Source organism: Hyla sarda, chromosome 7 (genome assembly GCF_029499605.1).
Source record: "Hyla sarda isolate aHylSar1 chromosome 7, aHylSar1.hap1, whole genome shotgun sequence".
Taxonomy (NCBI): domain Eukaryota; kingdom Metazoa; phylum Chordata; class Amphibia; order Anura; family Hylidae; genus Hyla; species Hyla sarda.
The window spans coordinates 123,060,303-123,075,581 of NC_079195.1; the positions used below are offsets into that span (position 1 = coordinate 123,060,303).

General features: G+C 47.3%; 1 protein-coding gene across 5 annotated transcripts in view; it reads right to left on the minus strand.

The window, feature by feature from the left end:
• Positions 1-3,689: 3,689 nt before the first annotated feature.
• Positions 3,690-15,279, minus strand: part of LOC130282421 (neurotrypsin-like) — a 106,383-nt gene continuing 94,793 nt past the window's right edge. For all 5 annotated transcript variants that reach the window (XM_056530644.1, XM_056530646.1, XM_056530645.1 and 2 more), the window contains 2 exons: positions 5,576-5,853; positions 3,690-4,222 (listed from right to left, as the gene is read on the minus strand). In XM_056530644.1, the coding sequence (XP_056386619.1) occupies positions 3,912-4,222; positions 5,576-5,853 (589 nt within the window). In that variant the 3' untranslated portion in view covers positions 3,690-3,911. The remainder of the gene's footprint in view (positions 4,223-5,575; positions 5,854-15,279) is intronic.

Below are 15,279 nucleotides of genomic sequence, written 5' to 3' on the forward strand. Positions count from 1 at the left end.
GAAAAACTTATTGTATGGCAGTGTTTCTAAGATGGAGCCTCCAGCTGTTGCAAAACAAAAACTCCCAGCATTTCTGGACAGCAATTGACTGTCCAAACATGCTGGGAGTTTAGCAACAGCTGGAGGCACCCTGTTTGGGAATCACTGGCATAGAATACCCCTATATCCACCCCTATGCAAGTCCCTAATTCAGGCCTCAAATGCACACGGCGCTCTCACTTTGGAGCCCTGTTGTATTTCAAGGCAACAGAATAGGGTCACAAATGGGGTATCGCCGTACTCGGGAGAAATTGCCTAACAAATTTTGGGGGGCTTTTTCTCCTTTTACCCCTTATGAAAAGGAACAGTTGGGGTCTACACCAGCATGTTAGTGTAAAAAAATAAACATTTTTACACTAACATGCTGGTGTTACCCTATACTTTTCATTTTCACAAGAGGTAAAAGGGAAAAACGCCCCCCAAAATTTGTAACGGAATTTCTCCCGAGTACAGAGAAACCCCATATGTGGGCGCAAAGTGCTCTGGGGGCACACAACAAGGCCCAGAAGGGAGAGTGCGCCATGTACATTTGATGGGATTTGCACAGGGGTGGCTGATTGTTACAGTGGTTCTGACAAACGCAAAAAAAAAAACACACCCACATGTGACCCCATTTTGGAAACTGAACCCCTCACGGAATGTAATAAGGGGTGCAGTGAGCATTTACACCCCACAGGTGTCTGACGGATCTTTGGAACAGTGGTCCGTGAAAATGAAAAATTTTGCACAGCCCACTGTTCCAAAGATCTGTCAGACACCAGTGGGGGTAAATGCTCACTGTACCACTCATTACATTCTGTGAGGGGTCGAGTTGCCAAAATGGTATGCCATGTGTTTTTTTTTTTTTGCTGTCCTGGCACCATAGGGGCTTCCTAAATGCGACATGCCCCCCGAGCAAAATTTGCTCTCAAAAAGCCAAATATGACTCCTTCTCTTCTGAGCATTGTAGTTCGCCGATAGTGCACTTCAGGTCCACTTATGGGGTACCCCCATACTCAGAAGAGATGGGGTTACAAATTTTGGGGGGTCTTTTCTGCTATTAACCCTTGCAAAAATGTGAAATTTGGGGGGAAACCCACATTTTAGTGAAAAAATATATATATTTTTTTACATATGCAAAAGTCGTGAAACACCTGTGGGGTATTAAGGCTCACTTTATTCCTTGTTATGTTCCTCAAGGGGTCTAGTTTCCAAAATGGTATGCCATGTGTTTTTTTTTTTTTTTGCTGTTCTGGCACCATAGGGGCTTCCTAAATGCGACATGCCCCCCAAAAACCATTTCAGAAAAACGTCCTCTCTAAAATCCCCTTGTCGCTCCTTCGCTTCTGAGCCCTCTACTGCGCCCGCCGAACACTTTACATAGGTATATGAGGTATGTGCTTACTCGAGAGAAATTGGGTTACACATACAAGTATACATTTTCTCCTTTTACCCCTTGTAAAAATTCAAAAATTGGGTCTACAAGAACATGCGAGTGTAAAAAATGAAGATTTTGAATTTTCTCCTTCACTTTGCTGCTTTTCCTGTGAAACACCTAAAGGGTTAAAACATTTACTGAATGTCATTTTGAATACTTTGGGGGGTGCAGTTTTTATAATGGGGTAATTTATGGGGTATTTCTAATATGAAGACCCTTCAAATCCACTTCAAACCTGAACTGGTCCCTGAAAAATTGTGCGTTTGAAAATTTTGTGAAAAATTGGAAAATTGCTACTGCATTTTGAAGCCCTCTGGTGTCTTCCAAAAGTAAAAATATGTCAATTTTATGATGCAATCATAAAGTAGACATATTGTATATGTGAATAAAAAAAAAATTTAGGGGGAATATCCATTTTCCTTACAAGCAGCGAGCTTCAAAGTTAGAAAAATGCAAAAAAAAATTATTTTTTCATCAAATTTGGGGATTTTTCACGAAGAAAGGATGCAAGTTACCACAAAAATTTACCACTATGTTAAAGTAAAAACAATCTCAGAATCAGAATAAGTAAAAGCATTCCAGAGTTATTAGTGTTTAAAGTGACAGTGGTCAGATTTGCAAAAAAGGGCTTCGTCCTAGAGGTGAAAATGGGCTCCGTCTTTAAGGGATTAAAATCTCGGGTAGTGCATGGTAGCTAATTTACCCTTTAGATTTTTTTATTTAAATAATACCACCTGCAAGCCTCATTGGGTGTGGGGTACTATATGGCTCCATAGCAATAAGATGTTTCCCTTAATGTATTTAGAAGGTTTTTTATTGTTCTGTTTTTTAACACATAAAATCCCTAGTGGGTATGCTCTTCTATAGAGGCTGTTTATATACATTAATTTGTAGAAAAATCTAATATATATATGGCTGAGATGGAGCTTGGAACAATATGATTGCTCACAACCTGTTTTTTTTCCTTCAGCTGACCCGCTAATCCACTTACAGTAACATAGTCGATTGATGCACTGCCATACACAAATAGATTATTATTTTACTAGACTCTCCATACACTTGCAAGCTTGGCCAAGCATGTATGTTTACATATATGTTTTTGTATGTATGTTTTTATATACAGTGATCCCTCAACTTACAATGGCCTCAACATACAATAGTTTCAACATACAATGGTCTTTTCTGGACCATTGTAACGTGAAACCAGACTCAACATACAATGCTATGGAATCTGCAAAACGTGTCAATGGCTGGAAGAACCGACCAATCAGAATGGATATTACACTGGTAAAACCCCTGTATTCCTAAAGCGTATGCACTGACTGGCTGTCTGGTAGCGCCCCCTACAGTACAGGGAGGTATTACATGTTCTGTACTACTTTTAACCTATGCCATGGTTAGCTGCTCCTTTGGACACCAAGTAAGGGCGGCTCCATTTTACTTTTTTAGGACATTGCGTGTACTATCCAGGACCCTGAAGAAGTGCCTGTCCTCTACATAGACCAGTGTCCTGTGGTCGCCGGTAATCGGACCCGGAGCGAACACGCTCCGGGGACTGATTAGAAACGGGGTCCTTTGGATAGGGGATAAGATGTCTAAGCACCGAAGTACCCCTTTGATATTGTAACTTGGAGGACTACTGTATATGTTTTTATATATGGTCACTTTTAAGGCCTCTCAGCAGCTGACTAAATGTTGAGGGAGAAAAGGATTCGGCACGTTTGTTTTAACTTTGTGTTTTAAATTTGTTCATGGCATGTATATGGCAGCAACTTACCCCTCCTCTCTTCATAAAGAACCCATAAACACTTGTCTGAACCAAACGTTCATGTGTAATAAGGGAACAGAACTTCGGATCAAAGCCTGAGCAAAACTTTCTGTGCAGGGAATGGTTAGGTAGTCTTTTAAGCACTTAAGCATTCATCATACATGGCATAGAGATGTGTCAGAGAATGTTATCTGTGGCAGTGTGTATGGGTCTTCACTTAGAGACCCCCAGTGATAACATCCCACATGTCTCTATGATGCACATAGCATACTTAGTGTATGTCAAATAAATCAGATTTTTATAAAAGTACAATTTAAGTAAAAAAACTATATAACTACTATATGACTGACAACTTGTTGTAAAGTATCTGATGCCCAGATTACAGTCCAAAAGTTTTTTATGTCAAAAAAGTGTATGTATGTTATTTAGGCCAGTAAAGAATCAAACAATACACATGAAATTAAATTATGTATTTATATACACACAATATTTTTGTCACAATGACAAAGACAAAACATGAACACATTTCACAGCTTTGCTTCTTTATACATTTAAGGGCTATACATGGAATTAAGGCATGTTGTTGCGCATGTATTCTTAAAAGATGGATCTCATGGTAAAAAGTTCAGAGTTTTTTCAACATGAGTCATATATTTCACAATGAACAAAGATTGTTACGTTTTAGTCTCATTTCAGCTTTGTAACTCTCTTAATCCAAGGGATAAACCTGTTAACCTTGGTATATACTCCAGGATAATCCTTTCGTCCACATCCATATCCCCAAGAAGTTATTCCTACTATTATCCATTGTCCATTGGCATTTTGGCACATGAGAGGACCCCCACTGTCTCCTTGACAGCTATCTACTCTATTGTCTTCAGATAAATTTCCGGCACAGATCATCCTGTTAGTAAATTTCCCTTTGTAACGAAATATACATTTTTCTTTGGGAAGGATTGGAACTGCTCCCTCCAGCAGTGTCTTCGAATAGGAAGTTCCTATAACATAACATTGAAATCATTAGATAAAGATAAATTTAACTATTTCAAGCGCAACTGTCATGAAATATGGGTGCAATAACCTGCACACAGCCTTTGTACTGTGTGCAGGTGGTGGGTATAGCAATGTTTTTACCTAATATTTGCAGGCTTTCATGACCCCAAAAAATGCTTTTGATCAAAGCCACTGACGGTCGGATTGGCGTGGTGCGAGGTACGCGATGCCCCACCGCCGACATGCCCACCCCCTGTATGTCAGTGCTTGGACCGCTGTGTGATTGACACAGGTCCCAGCGCATGCGCCCTTCAGCTCATCTAACGTGCGCGCCGCTGCGTGTCATCCAGGCAAGTGCTCACTCCCCCAGCGAGCACTGGCTCCCGCCTACGTCTTCCTCCTCAGTGCGCCTGCGCAGTGCTAGGTGAAGAGAGTGCACTTCCTCTCTGCCCCTAGTATAGGGAACTGTCCTGCCTGCGCCCGTCTCCACCAGAGAAAAGAAAGAAGATAACGGGTATGTGTATAATAACCAGCCAAAAAAGTTGAGCTGAAGAGCGCATGCGCTGGGACCTGTGTGTCCCAGCGCTCACATACAGGGGGTTAATGGCTTTGATCAAAACCATTCTTTGGGGTCATGAAAGCCTGCAAATATTAGGTAAAATCATTGCCATACCCACCACCTGCACACAGTACAAAGGCTGTGTGCAGGTTATTGCACCCAGATTTCATGACAGTTGCGCTTTAAAGTTAATCTGTACTACAGTAACAAAATATTTCACATTTGTACATTTTATTTACAGCAAGGGATGACTGGGTATCCATATAATTCTGTTTATATAGTGCCTGTGGCTCTTCACACTAAACATTATGGTCACACTGCCATTGTATCAGGTATACAAAACCACGATTATTAAACGTTGCATGTTTTTTTAAATACTAGGGCAGGCATAGACAACCTTCAGCACTGCAGATGTTTTGGACTACATCTCCCATGATGCAAAGCATCATGGGAGATTTAGTCCAAAACATCTGCAGTGCCGAAGGTTGCCTATGCCTGTACTAGGGTCTTAAAGTCAGCATTTTTGTAGCTTGAATGCAGACCAGACAATGATTCTGATAACATATCAGTGTTGCAACAAATATTTATATATTGCCTAACTATTACTATTTCTGTGTAGAGAACAAAAGAAGTGGACTTTAACTCATTGTTTATGCATTCTTCGTAAGGATTATTATAGTGGTCACTGTCTTAACTCAATCTATTGTGTATGACATGCATTTATGTTGCAGGGACCAGATAATATAGACTATACAGTGATAATCTGTTACACGTGTCATATAATAATACAATATAATACCTGTGTCTCCCCATCCAGAAATGAAGCACGGCTTCTTGTATACAGATGACTCCTTCCTTTCTGGAATACATATTGGCAGAACATGGTAACTAAATGAAATGCAATGATCGTCCTTTCCTTGTAATCTGACTAATGCAATGTCATTGTCATTGCTGCCACTGTGGTATTTCTTATGTATAACAATCTTTTGCACTGGTAGTTCACGCTCAAAGTCATCTTCTACTCCAGTGTGGTAGTCACCGACCCTCAGTGAGTATTTATGAGCTTTGTCACCAAACCTGGAAGCCATACATAAAAAGGGAGTATTACATTTCACAGTATCATATCATACAGATATTTGTAATCATAGGTAAATGGGAGCTGTGGCACTAGGGAAGGCAAGATGTTGAACTGCTTGTTTATTTAGGTTTACCTGGCAGCAAAGTCTCATTGTCTAGCATCAAATTTATTCATCTGACTGGGTCCAAAGTGGCTGGTGATGTGGCGTTTTACTGATATACAGTGGTTAGTACATACCAAAAGTGGTCCAAGAAGGGACAACCACTGAAGTGGAAACAGGGTCAGGTGTGCCCAAGGCTTGAGTGTCAGGAATGTAGAGCTAGTGCAGCACCAATTGCTGGATAATAATACTGGCATTCCTAGATTACCTTTTTTTTTTTTGGGGGGGGGGGGAATAAGAGCCAGATACAGTGAGGCAAAAAAGTGTTTAGTAAGCCACCAATTGTGAAAGTTCTCCCACTTAAAAAGATGAGAGAGGCCGGTCATTTTCATCATAGGTCTAACTCAACTATGAGAGACATAATGAGAAAAAAAATCATAAAATCACATTGTCTGATTTTAAAGAATTTATTAGCAAATTATGGTGGAAAATAAGTATTTGGTGAATAACAAAAGTTCATCTCAATACTTTGTTATATACATACCCTTTGTTGGCAATGACAGAGGTCAAACGTTTTCTGTAAATCTTCACAAGGTTTTCACGCACTGTTGCTGGTATTTTGGCCCATTCCTCCATGCAGATCTTCTCTAGAGCAGTGATGTTTTGGGACTGTCGCTGGGTAACACAGACTTTCAACTCCCTCTAAAGGTTTTCTATGGGGTTGAGATCTGGAGACTGGCAAGGCCACTCCAGGACCTTGAAATGCTTCTTACGAAGCCACTCCTTCGTAGGATCATTGTCATGCTGAAAGACCCAGACACGTTTTATCTTCAATGCCCTTGCTGATGAAAGGAGGCTTTCACTCAAATTCTCACAAAACATGGCCCCATTCATTCTTTCCTTCGGATCAGTCGTCCTGGTCGCTTAGCAGAAAAACAGCCCCAAAGCATGATGTTTGCACCCCATGCTTCACAGTAGGTATGGTGTTCTTTGGATGCAACTCTGCATTCTTTCTCCCCCAAGCACGAGTTGAGTTTTTACCAAAAAGTTCTACTTTGGTTTCATCTGACCATATGACATTCTCCCAATACTCTTTTGGATCACCCAAATGCTTGTCAGGATCCGGGCTGGTAAGCGGGGAGGACACGGGTGGTGGATCCTCTGTGTCAGTGAGGTGATGATGTGGGCCGTAACAGGGGAACGTAATCTAAGGGGTTACTGGTTTTCACCAGAGCCCGCCGCAAAGCGGGATGGACTTGCAGCGACAGGTAACCTCCAGGTCGTTCCACCCGATAGCGACTCAGCCTCACTGACAGCTGAGACAGGCGCGGTACAGAAGGACAAGGCAAGAGCAAGGTCGGACGTAGCAGAAGGTCTGGGCAGGCAGCAACGGTTCGTAGTCAGGGGTAATGGCCAGGGTCTGGATACACAGGCAATGGAACACACAGAAATGCTTTCTCAGGGCACAAGGCAACAAGATCCGGCAAGGACAGGAAGGGGAAGTGGGTTTAAATAGTGTAGGGAGTGCTTGGAACTAATTGGGCCAGGCACCAATTAATGGTGCACTGGCCCTAGAGAGCGGGGCCGCACAGCCAGGACTGAGCAGAAGGACGGGGCCGGTGAGTGATACGGGATGCGATCCACGGGCGGGCACGTCCCGCCACGGGGATCGCATCCCCGCCGAGGGACACAGAGCAGCGCTCCCGGTCAGCGAGTCTGACCGGGGCGCTGCGTGCAAGAGAGAAACGACGCGAACGCTCCGGAGGGGAAGCGGGGCCCAGAGCGCTCGGCGTTACAGTACCCCCCCTTTGGTCTCCCCCTCTTTTTGGAGCCCAGGAACCTATGGATGAGCTCCTTGTCGAGGATATTGTCCTCGGGCTCCCAAGACCTCTCTTTGGGGCCACAATTCTCCCAATCAATGAGAATTTTTTTTTTTGTTACCTCTGACGACCTTGGAGGCGAGGATTTCTTTTACCGAGAAGACGTCAGAGGACCCAGTGACAGGAGCAGGAACGGTGACCTTGGGGGAAAAACGGTTAAGAATGAGAGGTTTGAGAAGGGATACATGAAAGGAGTTAGGAACATGAAGAGAAGCAGGAAGATGGAGCTTGTAGGAGTTGATTTGACTTTTGACTCTATATGGTCCGAGGTAACGAGGACCCAACTTGTAGCTAGGGACACGAAATCGAATATATTTGGCAGAGAGCCACACTTTGTCACCAGGGGCAAAGACAGGAGGAGCTCTTCTCTTCTTATTCGCATGTTTCTTCATGCGAGAAGAGGCCAGTGAGAGCGACTTTTGAGTTTCCTTCCAGAAAGAAGAGAAGTCCAGGGTCAAATCATCGACGGCAGGAACTCCAGATGAAGTGGGGATGGGGAGGGGGGGGAAGAGGGTGACAGCCGTACACCACAAAGAACGGAGACTTGGCGGATGACTCAGAGTTTTTGAAATTGTACGAGAATTCAGCCCAAGGTAACAGGTCGACCCAATCATCTTGGCGGGAGGAAACAAAATGTCGCAGGTAGTCACCAAGGATCTGGTTCACTCTCTCCACTTGTCCATTGGACTGCGGGTGGTAGGAGGACGAGAAATTTAATTTGATCTTTAATTGAATACAGAGAGCTGTTACGCCGAGCGCTCCGGGTCCCCGCTCCTCCCCGGAGCGCTCGCTACACTCTCTCCGCTGCAGCGCTCCGGTCAGATCCACTGACCCGGGGCGCTGCGATTCTGCTTCCAGCCGGGATGCGATTCGCGATGCGGGTAGCGCCCGCTCGCGATGCGCACCCCGGCTCCCGTACCTGACTCGCTCTCCCTCGGTCCTGTCCCGGCGCGCGCGGCCCCGCTCCCTAGGGCGCGCGCGCGCCGGGTCTTTGCGATTTAAAGGGCCACTGCGCCGCTGATTGGCGCAGTGATTCCAATTAGTGTCTTCACCTGTGCACTTCCCTATATCACCTCACTTCCCCTGCCGGATCTTGTTGCCATTGTGCCAGTGAAAGCGTTCCTTGTATGTTCCTAGCCTGTGTTCCAGACCTCCTGCCGTTGCCCCTGACTACGATCCTTGCTGCCTGCCCCGACCTTCTGCTACGTCCGACCTTGCTTCTGTCTACTCCCTTGTACCGCGCCTATCTTCAGCAGCCAGAGAGGTTGAGCCGTTGCTAGTGGATACGACCTGGTCACTACCGCCGCAGCAAGACCATCCCGCTTTGCGGCGGGCTCTGGTGAAAACCAGTAGTGACTTAGAACCGATCCACTAGCACGGTCCACGCCAATCCCTCTCTGGCACAGAGGATCCACTACCCGCCAGCCGGCATCGTGACAGTAGATCCGGCCATGGATCCCGCTGAAGTTCCTCTGCCAGTTGTCGCTGACCTCACCACGGTGGTCGCCCAGCAGTCACAACTGATAGCGCAACAAGGCCAACAGCTGTCTCAACTGACCGTTATGCTACAACAGTTACTACCACAGCTTCAGCAGTCATCTCCTCCGCCAGCTCCTGCACCTCCTCCGCAGCGAGTGGCCGCTCCTGGGCTACGCCTATCCTTGCCGGATAAATTTGATGGGGACTCTAAGTTTTGCCGTGGCTTTCTTTCCCAATGTTCCCTGCATCTGGAGATGATGTCGGACTTGTTTCCCACTGAAAGGTCTAAGGTGGCTTTCGTAGTCAGCCTTCTGTCCGGAAAAGCCCTGTCATGGGCCACACCGCTCTGGGACCGCAATGACCCCGTCACTGCCTCTGTACACTCCTTCTTCTCGGAAATCCGAAGTGTCTTTGAGGAACCTGCCCGAGCCTCTTCTGCTGAGACTGCCCTGTTGAACCTGGTCCAGGGTAATTCTTCCGTTGGCGAGTATGCCGTACAATTCCGTACTCTTGCTTCAGAATTGTCCTGGAATAATGAGGCCCTCTGCGCGACCTTTAAAAAAGGCCTATCCAGCAACATTAAAGATGTTCTGGCCGCACGAGAAATTCCTGCTAATCTACATGAACTTATTCACCTAGCCACTCGCATTGACATGCGTTTTTCCGAAAGGCGTCAGGAGCTCCGCCAAGATATGGACTCTGTTCGCACGAGGCGTTTCTTCTCCTCGGCTCCTCTCTCCTCTGGTCCCCTGCAATCTGTTCCTGTGCCTCCCGCCGTGGAGGCTATGCAGGTCGACCGGTCTCGCCTGACACCTCAAGAGAGGACACGACGCCGCATGGAGAACCTCTGCCTGTACTGTGCTAGTACCGAACACTTCCTGAGGGATTGTCCTATCCGTCCTCCCCGCCTGGAAAGACGTACGCTGACTCCGCACAAAGGTGAGACAGTCCTTGATGTCTACTCTGCTTCTCCACGTCTTACTGTGCCTGTGCGGATGTCTGCCTCTGCCTTCTCCTTCTCTACCGTGGCCTTCTTGGACTCTGGATCTGCAGGAAATTTTATTTTGGCCTCTCTCGTCAACAGGTTCAACATCCCAGTGACCAGTCTCGCCAGACCCCTTTACATCAATTGTGTAAACAATGAAAGATTGGACTGTACCATACGCTTCCGCACGGAGCCCCTTCTAATGAGCATCGGATCTCATCACGAGAGGATTGAACTTTTGGTCCTCCCCAATTGCACCTCGGAAATTCTCCTTGGACTTCCCTGGCTTCAACTTCATTCCCCAACCCTGGATTGGTCCACTGGGGAGATCAAGAGTTGGGGGCCCTCTTGTTCCAAGGACTGTCTAAGACCGGTTCCCAGTAACCCTTGCCGTGACTCTGTGGTTCCCTCAGTAACCGGTCTCCCTAAGGCCTATATGGACTTCGCGGATGTTTTCTGCAAAAAACAAGCTGAGACTCTACCTCCTCACAGGCCTTATGATTGCCCTATCGACCTCCTCCCGGGTACTACTCCACCCCGGGGCAGAATTTATCCTCTCTCTGCCCCAGAGACTCTTGCCATGTCTGAGTATGTCCAGGAAAATTTAAAAAAGGGCTTTATCCGTAAATCCTCCTCTCCTGCCGGAGCTGGATTTTTCTTTGTGTCCAAAAAAGATGGCTCCCTACGTCCTTGCATTGACTACCGCGGTCTTAATAAAATCACGGTTAAAAACCGCTACCCCCTACCCCTCATCTCTGAACTCTTTGATCGCCTCCAAGGTGCCCACATCTTTACTAAATTGGACTTAAGAGGCGCCTATAACCTCATCCGCATCAGAGAGGGGGATGAGTGGAAAACGGCGTTTAACACCAGAGATGGACACTTTGAGTATCTGGTCATGCCCTTTGGCCTGTGCAACGCCCCTGCTGTCTTCCAAGACTTTGTCAATGAAATTTTTCGTGATCTGCTATACTCCTGTGTTGTTGTATATCTGGACGATATCCTAATTTTTTCTGCCAATCTAGAAGAACACCGCCAGCATGTCCGTATGGTTCTTCAGAGACTTCGTGACAATCAACTCTATGCCAAAATTGAGAAATGTCTGTTTGAATGCCAATCTCTTCCTTTTCTAGGATATTTGGTCTCTGGCCAGGGACTACAAATGGATCCAGACAAACTCTCTGCCGTCTTAGATTGGCCACGCCCCTCCGGACTCCGTGCTATCCAACGCTTTTTGGGGTTCGCCAATTATTACAGGCAATTTATTCCACATTTTTCTACCGTTGTGGCTCCTATCGTGGCTTTAACCAAAAAAAATGCCGATCCCAAGTCGTGGCCTCCTCAAGCGGAAGACGCCTTTAAACGACTCAAGTCTGCCTTTTCTTCGGCTCCCGTGCTCTCCAGACCTGACCCTTCCAAACCCTTCCTATTGGAGGTTGATGCCTCCTCAGTGGGAGCTGGAGCTGTTCTTTTACAAAAAAATTCTTCCGGGCATGCTGTCACTTGTGGTTTTTTTTCTAGGACCTTCTCTCCGGCGGAGAGGAACTACTCCATCGGGGATCGAGAGCTTCTAGCCATTAAATTAGCACTTGAGGAATGGAGGCATCTGCTGGAGGGATCAAGATTTCCAGTTATTATTTACACCGACCACAAGAACCTCTCCTACCTCCAGTCTGCCCAACGGCTGAATCCTCGCCAGGCCCGGTGGTCTCTGTTCTTTGCCCGATTTAATTTTGAGATTCACTTTCGTCCTGCCGATAAGAACATTAGGGCCGATGCTCTCTCTCGTTCCTCGGATGCCTCAGAAGTTGAACTCTCTCCGCAACACATCATTCCACCTGACTGCCTGATCTCCACTTCTCCAGCCTCCATCAGGCAAACTCCTCCAGGAAAGACCTTTGTTTCTCCACGCCAACGCCTCGGAATCCTCAAATGGGGTCACTCCTCCCATCTCGCTGGTCATGTGGGCATCAAGAAATCTGTGCAACTCATCTCCCGCTTCTATTGGTGGCCGACTCTGGAGACGGATGTTGTGGACTTTGTGCGAGCCTGCACTCTGTGCCCGGGATAAGACTCCTCGCCAGAAGCCCGCTGGTTTTCTTCATCCCCTGCCTGTCCCCGAACAGCCTTGGTCTCTGATTGGTATAGATTTTATTACTGATTTACCCCCTTCCCGTGGCAACACTGTTATTTGGGTGGTCGTTGATCGATTCTCCAAAATGGCACATTTCATCCCTCTTCCTGGTCTTCCTTCAGCGCCTCAGTTGGCTAAACAATTTTTTGTACACATTTTTCGTCTTCACGGATTGCCTACGCAGATCGTCTCGGATAGAGGCGTCCAATTCGTGTCTAAATTCTGGAGGGCTCTCTGTAAACAACTCAAGATTAAATTAAATTTTTCTTCTGCATATCATCCCCAGTCCAATGGACAAGTAGAAAGAATTAACCAAGTCTTGGGTGATTATTTGCGACATTTTGTTTCCTCCCGCCAGGATGACTGGGCAGATCTCCTTCCATGGGCCGAATTCTCGTATAACTTCAGAGTCTCTGAATCTTCCTCCAAATCCCCATTTTTCGTGGTGTACGGCCGTCACCCTCTTCCCCCCCTCCCTACCCCCTTGCCCTCTGGTCTGCCCGCTGTGGATGAAATTTCTCGTGACCTTTCCATTATATGGAGAGAGACCCAAAATTCTCTCCTACAGGCTTCATCACGCATGAAGAGGTTCGCGGATAAGAAAAGAAGAGCTCCTCCCGTTTTTTCCCCTGGAGACAAGGTATGGCTCTCCGCTAAATATGTCCGCTTCCGTGTCCCTAGCTACAAGTTGGGACCACGCTATCTTGGCCCTTTCAAAATTTTGTGTCAAATTAATCCTGTCTCTTACAAACTTCTTCTTCCTCCTTCTCTTCGTATCCCTAATGCCTTTCACGTCTCTCTTCTTAAACCACTCATCCTCAACCGTTTTTCTCCCAAATCTGTTCCTCCCACTCCTGTTTCCGGCTCCTCGGACATCTTCTCTGTCAAAGAGATCTTAGCCTCTAAAAAGGTCAGAGGGAAAACTTTTTTTCTAGTGGACTGGGAGGGTTGTGGTCCTGAAGAGAGATCCTGGGAACCTGAGGACAACATCCTAGATAAAAGTCTGCTCCTCAGGTTCTCAGGCCCTAAAAAGAGGGGGAGACCCAAGGGGGGGGGGTACTGTTACGCCGAGCGCTCCGGGTCCCCGCTCCTCCCCGGAGCGCTCGCTACACTCTCTCCGCTGCAGCGCTCCGGTCAGATCCACTGACCCGGGGCGCTGCGATTCTGCTTCCAGCCGGGATGCGATTCGCGATGCGGGTAGCGCCCGCTCGCGATGCGCACCCCGGCTCCCGTACCTGACTCGCTCTCCCTCGGTCCTGTCCCGGCGCGCGCGGCCCCGCTCCCTAGGGCGCGCGCGCGCCGGGTCTTTGCGATTTAAAGGGCCACTGCGCCGCTGATTGGCGCAGTGATTCCAATTAGTGTCTTCACCTGTGCACTTCCCTATATCACCTCACTTCCCCTGCACTTCCCTGCCGGATCTTGTTGCCATTGTGCCAGTGAAAGCGTTCCTTGTATGTTCCTAGCCTGTGTTCCAGACCTCCTGCCGTTGCCCCTGACTACGATCCTTGTTGCCTGCCCCGACCTTCTGCTACGTCCGACCTTGCTTCTGTCTACTCCCTTGTACCGCGCCTATCTTCAGCAGCCAGAGAGGTTGAGCCGTTGCTAGTGGATACGACCTGGTCACTACCGCCGCAGCAAGACCATCCCGCTTTGCGGCGGGCTCTGGTGAAAACTAGTAGTGACTTAGAACCGATCCACTAGCACGGTCCACGCCAATCCCTCTCTGGCACAGAGGATCCACTACCCGCCAGCCGGCATCGTGACAAGAGCTCTCCAAAATGTAGTCACAAATTGAACTCCTCTATCCGAGACGATATGCGTGGGAAGCCCGTGAAGATGAAAGATCTGCAGAAAAAATTGCTTCGCCAACTGTGGCGCAGAAGGAAGGGCTGGAAGCGGAGTAAAGTGAGCCATTTTGGAAAAACGATCAACGACCACCCAGATGACAGTGTTGCCATGGGATACAGGAAGATCAGTGATGAAGTCCATGGCTATGTGGGACCAAGGCTGTTCAGGCACCGGCAGCGGATGGAGAAGACCTGAAGGTTTCTGACGAGGGGTCTTGTCACGTGCACATACTGTACAGGCTGGTACGAAATCGGTCACATCTTTTTCCAAGGAGGACCACCAATAGTGTCTGGCAATCAACTGTAAGGTCTTTTTTATTCCAGCGTGACCAGCCAGAAGGGAGGAATGGCCCCATTTGAGGATCCGGAGGCGAAGACGGGGAGGAACATAGGTTTTTCCTGGAGGGACAGGTACCAGAGAAGCAGGAGCAGAAGAGATCAGGCACTCAGGGGGAATGATGTGCTGAGGAAGGGTCTCGGCTTCAGAGGCATCGGTGGTACGAGATAGAGCATCAGCTCTGACATTCTTGTCTGCGGGACGAAAATGGATCTGAAAGTTGAAACGGGCAAAAAACAACGACCACCTAGCCTGGCGAGGATTTAGCCACTGGGCGGATTGGAAGTAAGACAAATTTTTGTGATCAGTATAAATGGTGATGGGGTGAAGCGATCCTTCCAGAAGATGTCTCCACTCCTCAAGGTCCAACTTAATCGCCAACAGTTCACGGTCTCCGATGGAATAATTTTTTTGGGGAGGGGAAAAGGTTTTGGAGAAAAATCCGCAAGTGACATTTTTTCCTTTAGCGGATTTTTGTAGGAGAACAGCTCCGGCTCCAACAGAGGAGGCGTCAACCTCGAGGAAGAAGGGCTTCTGAGGATCAGGTCTGGACAAGACTGGTGTAGAGGAGAAGGCGGCTTTGAGGTGGTTAAAGGCTTCCTCCACCTGTGGTGGCCAGGATTTCGGATTAGCATTTTTCTTAGTCAGTGCTACAATAGGAGC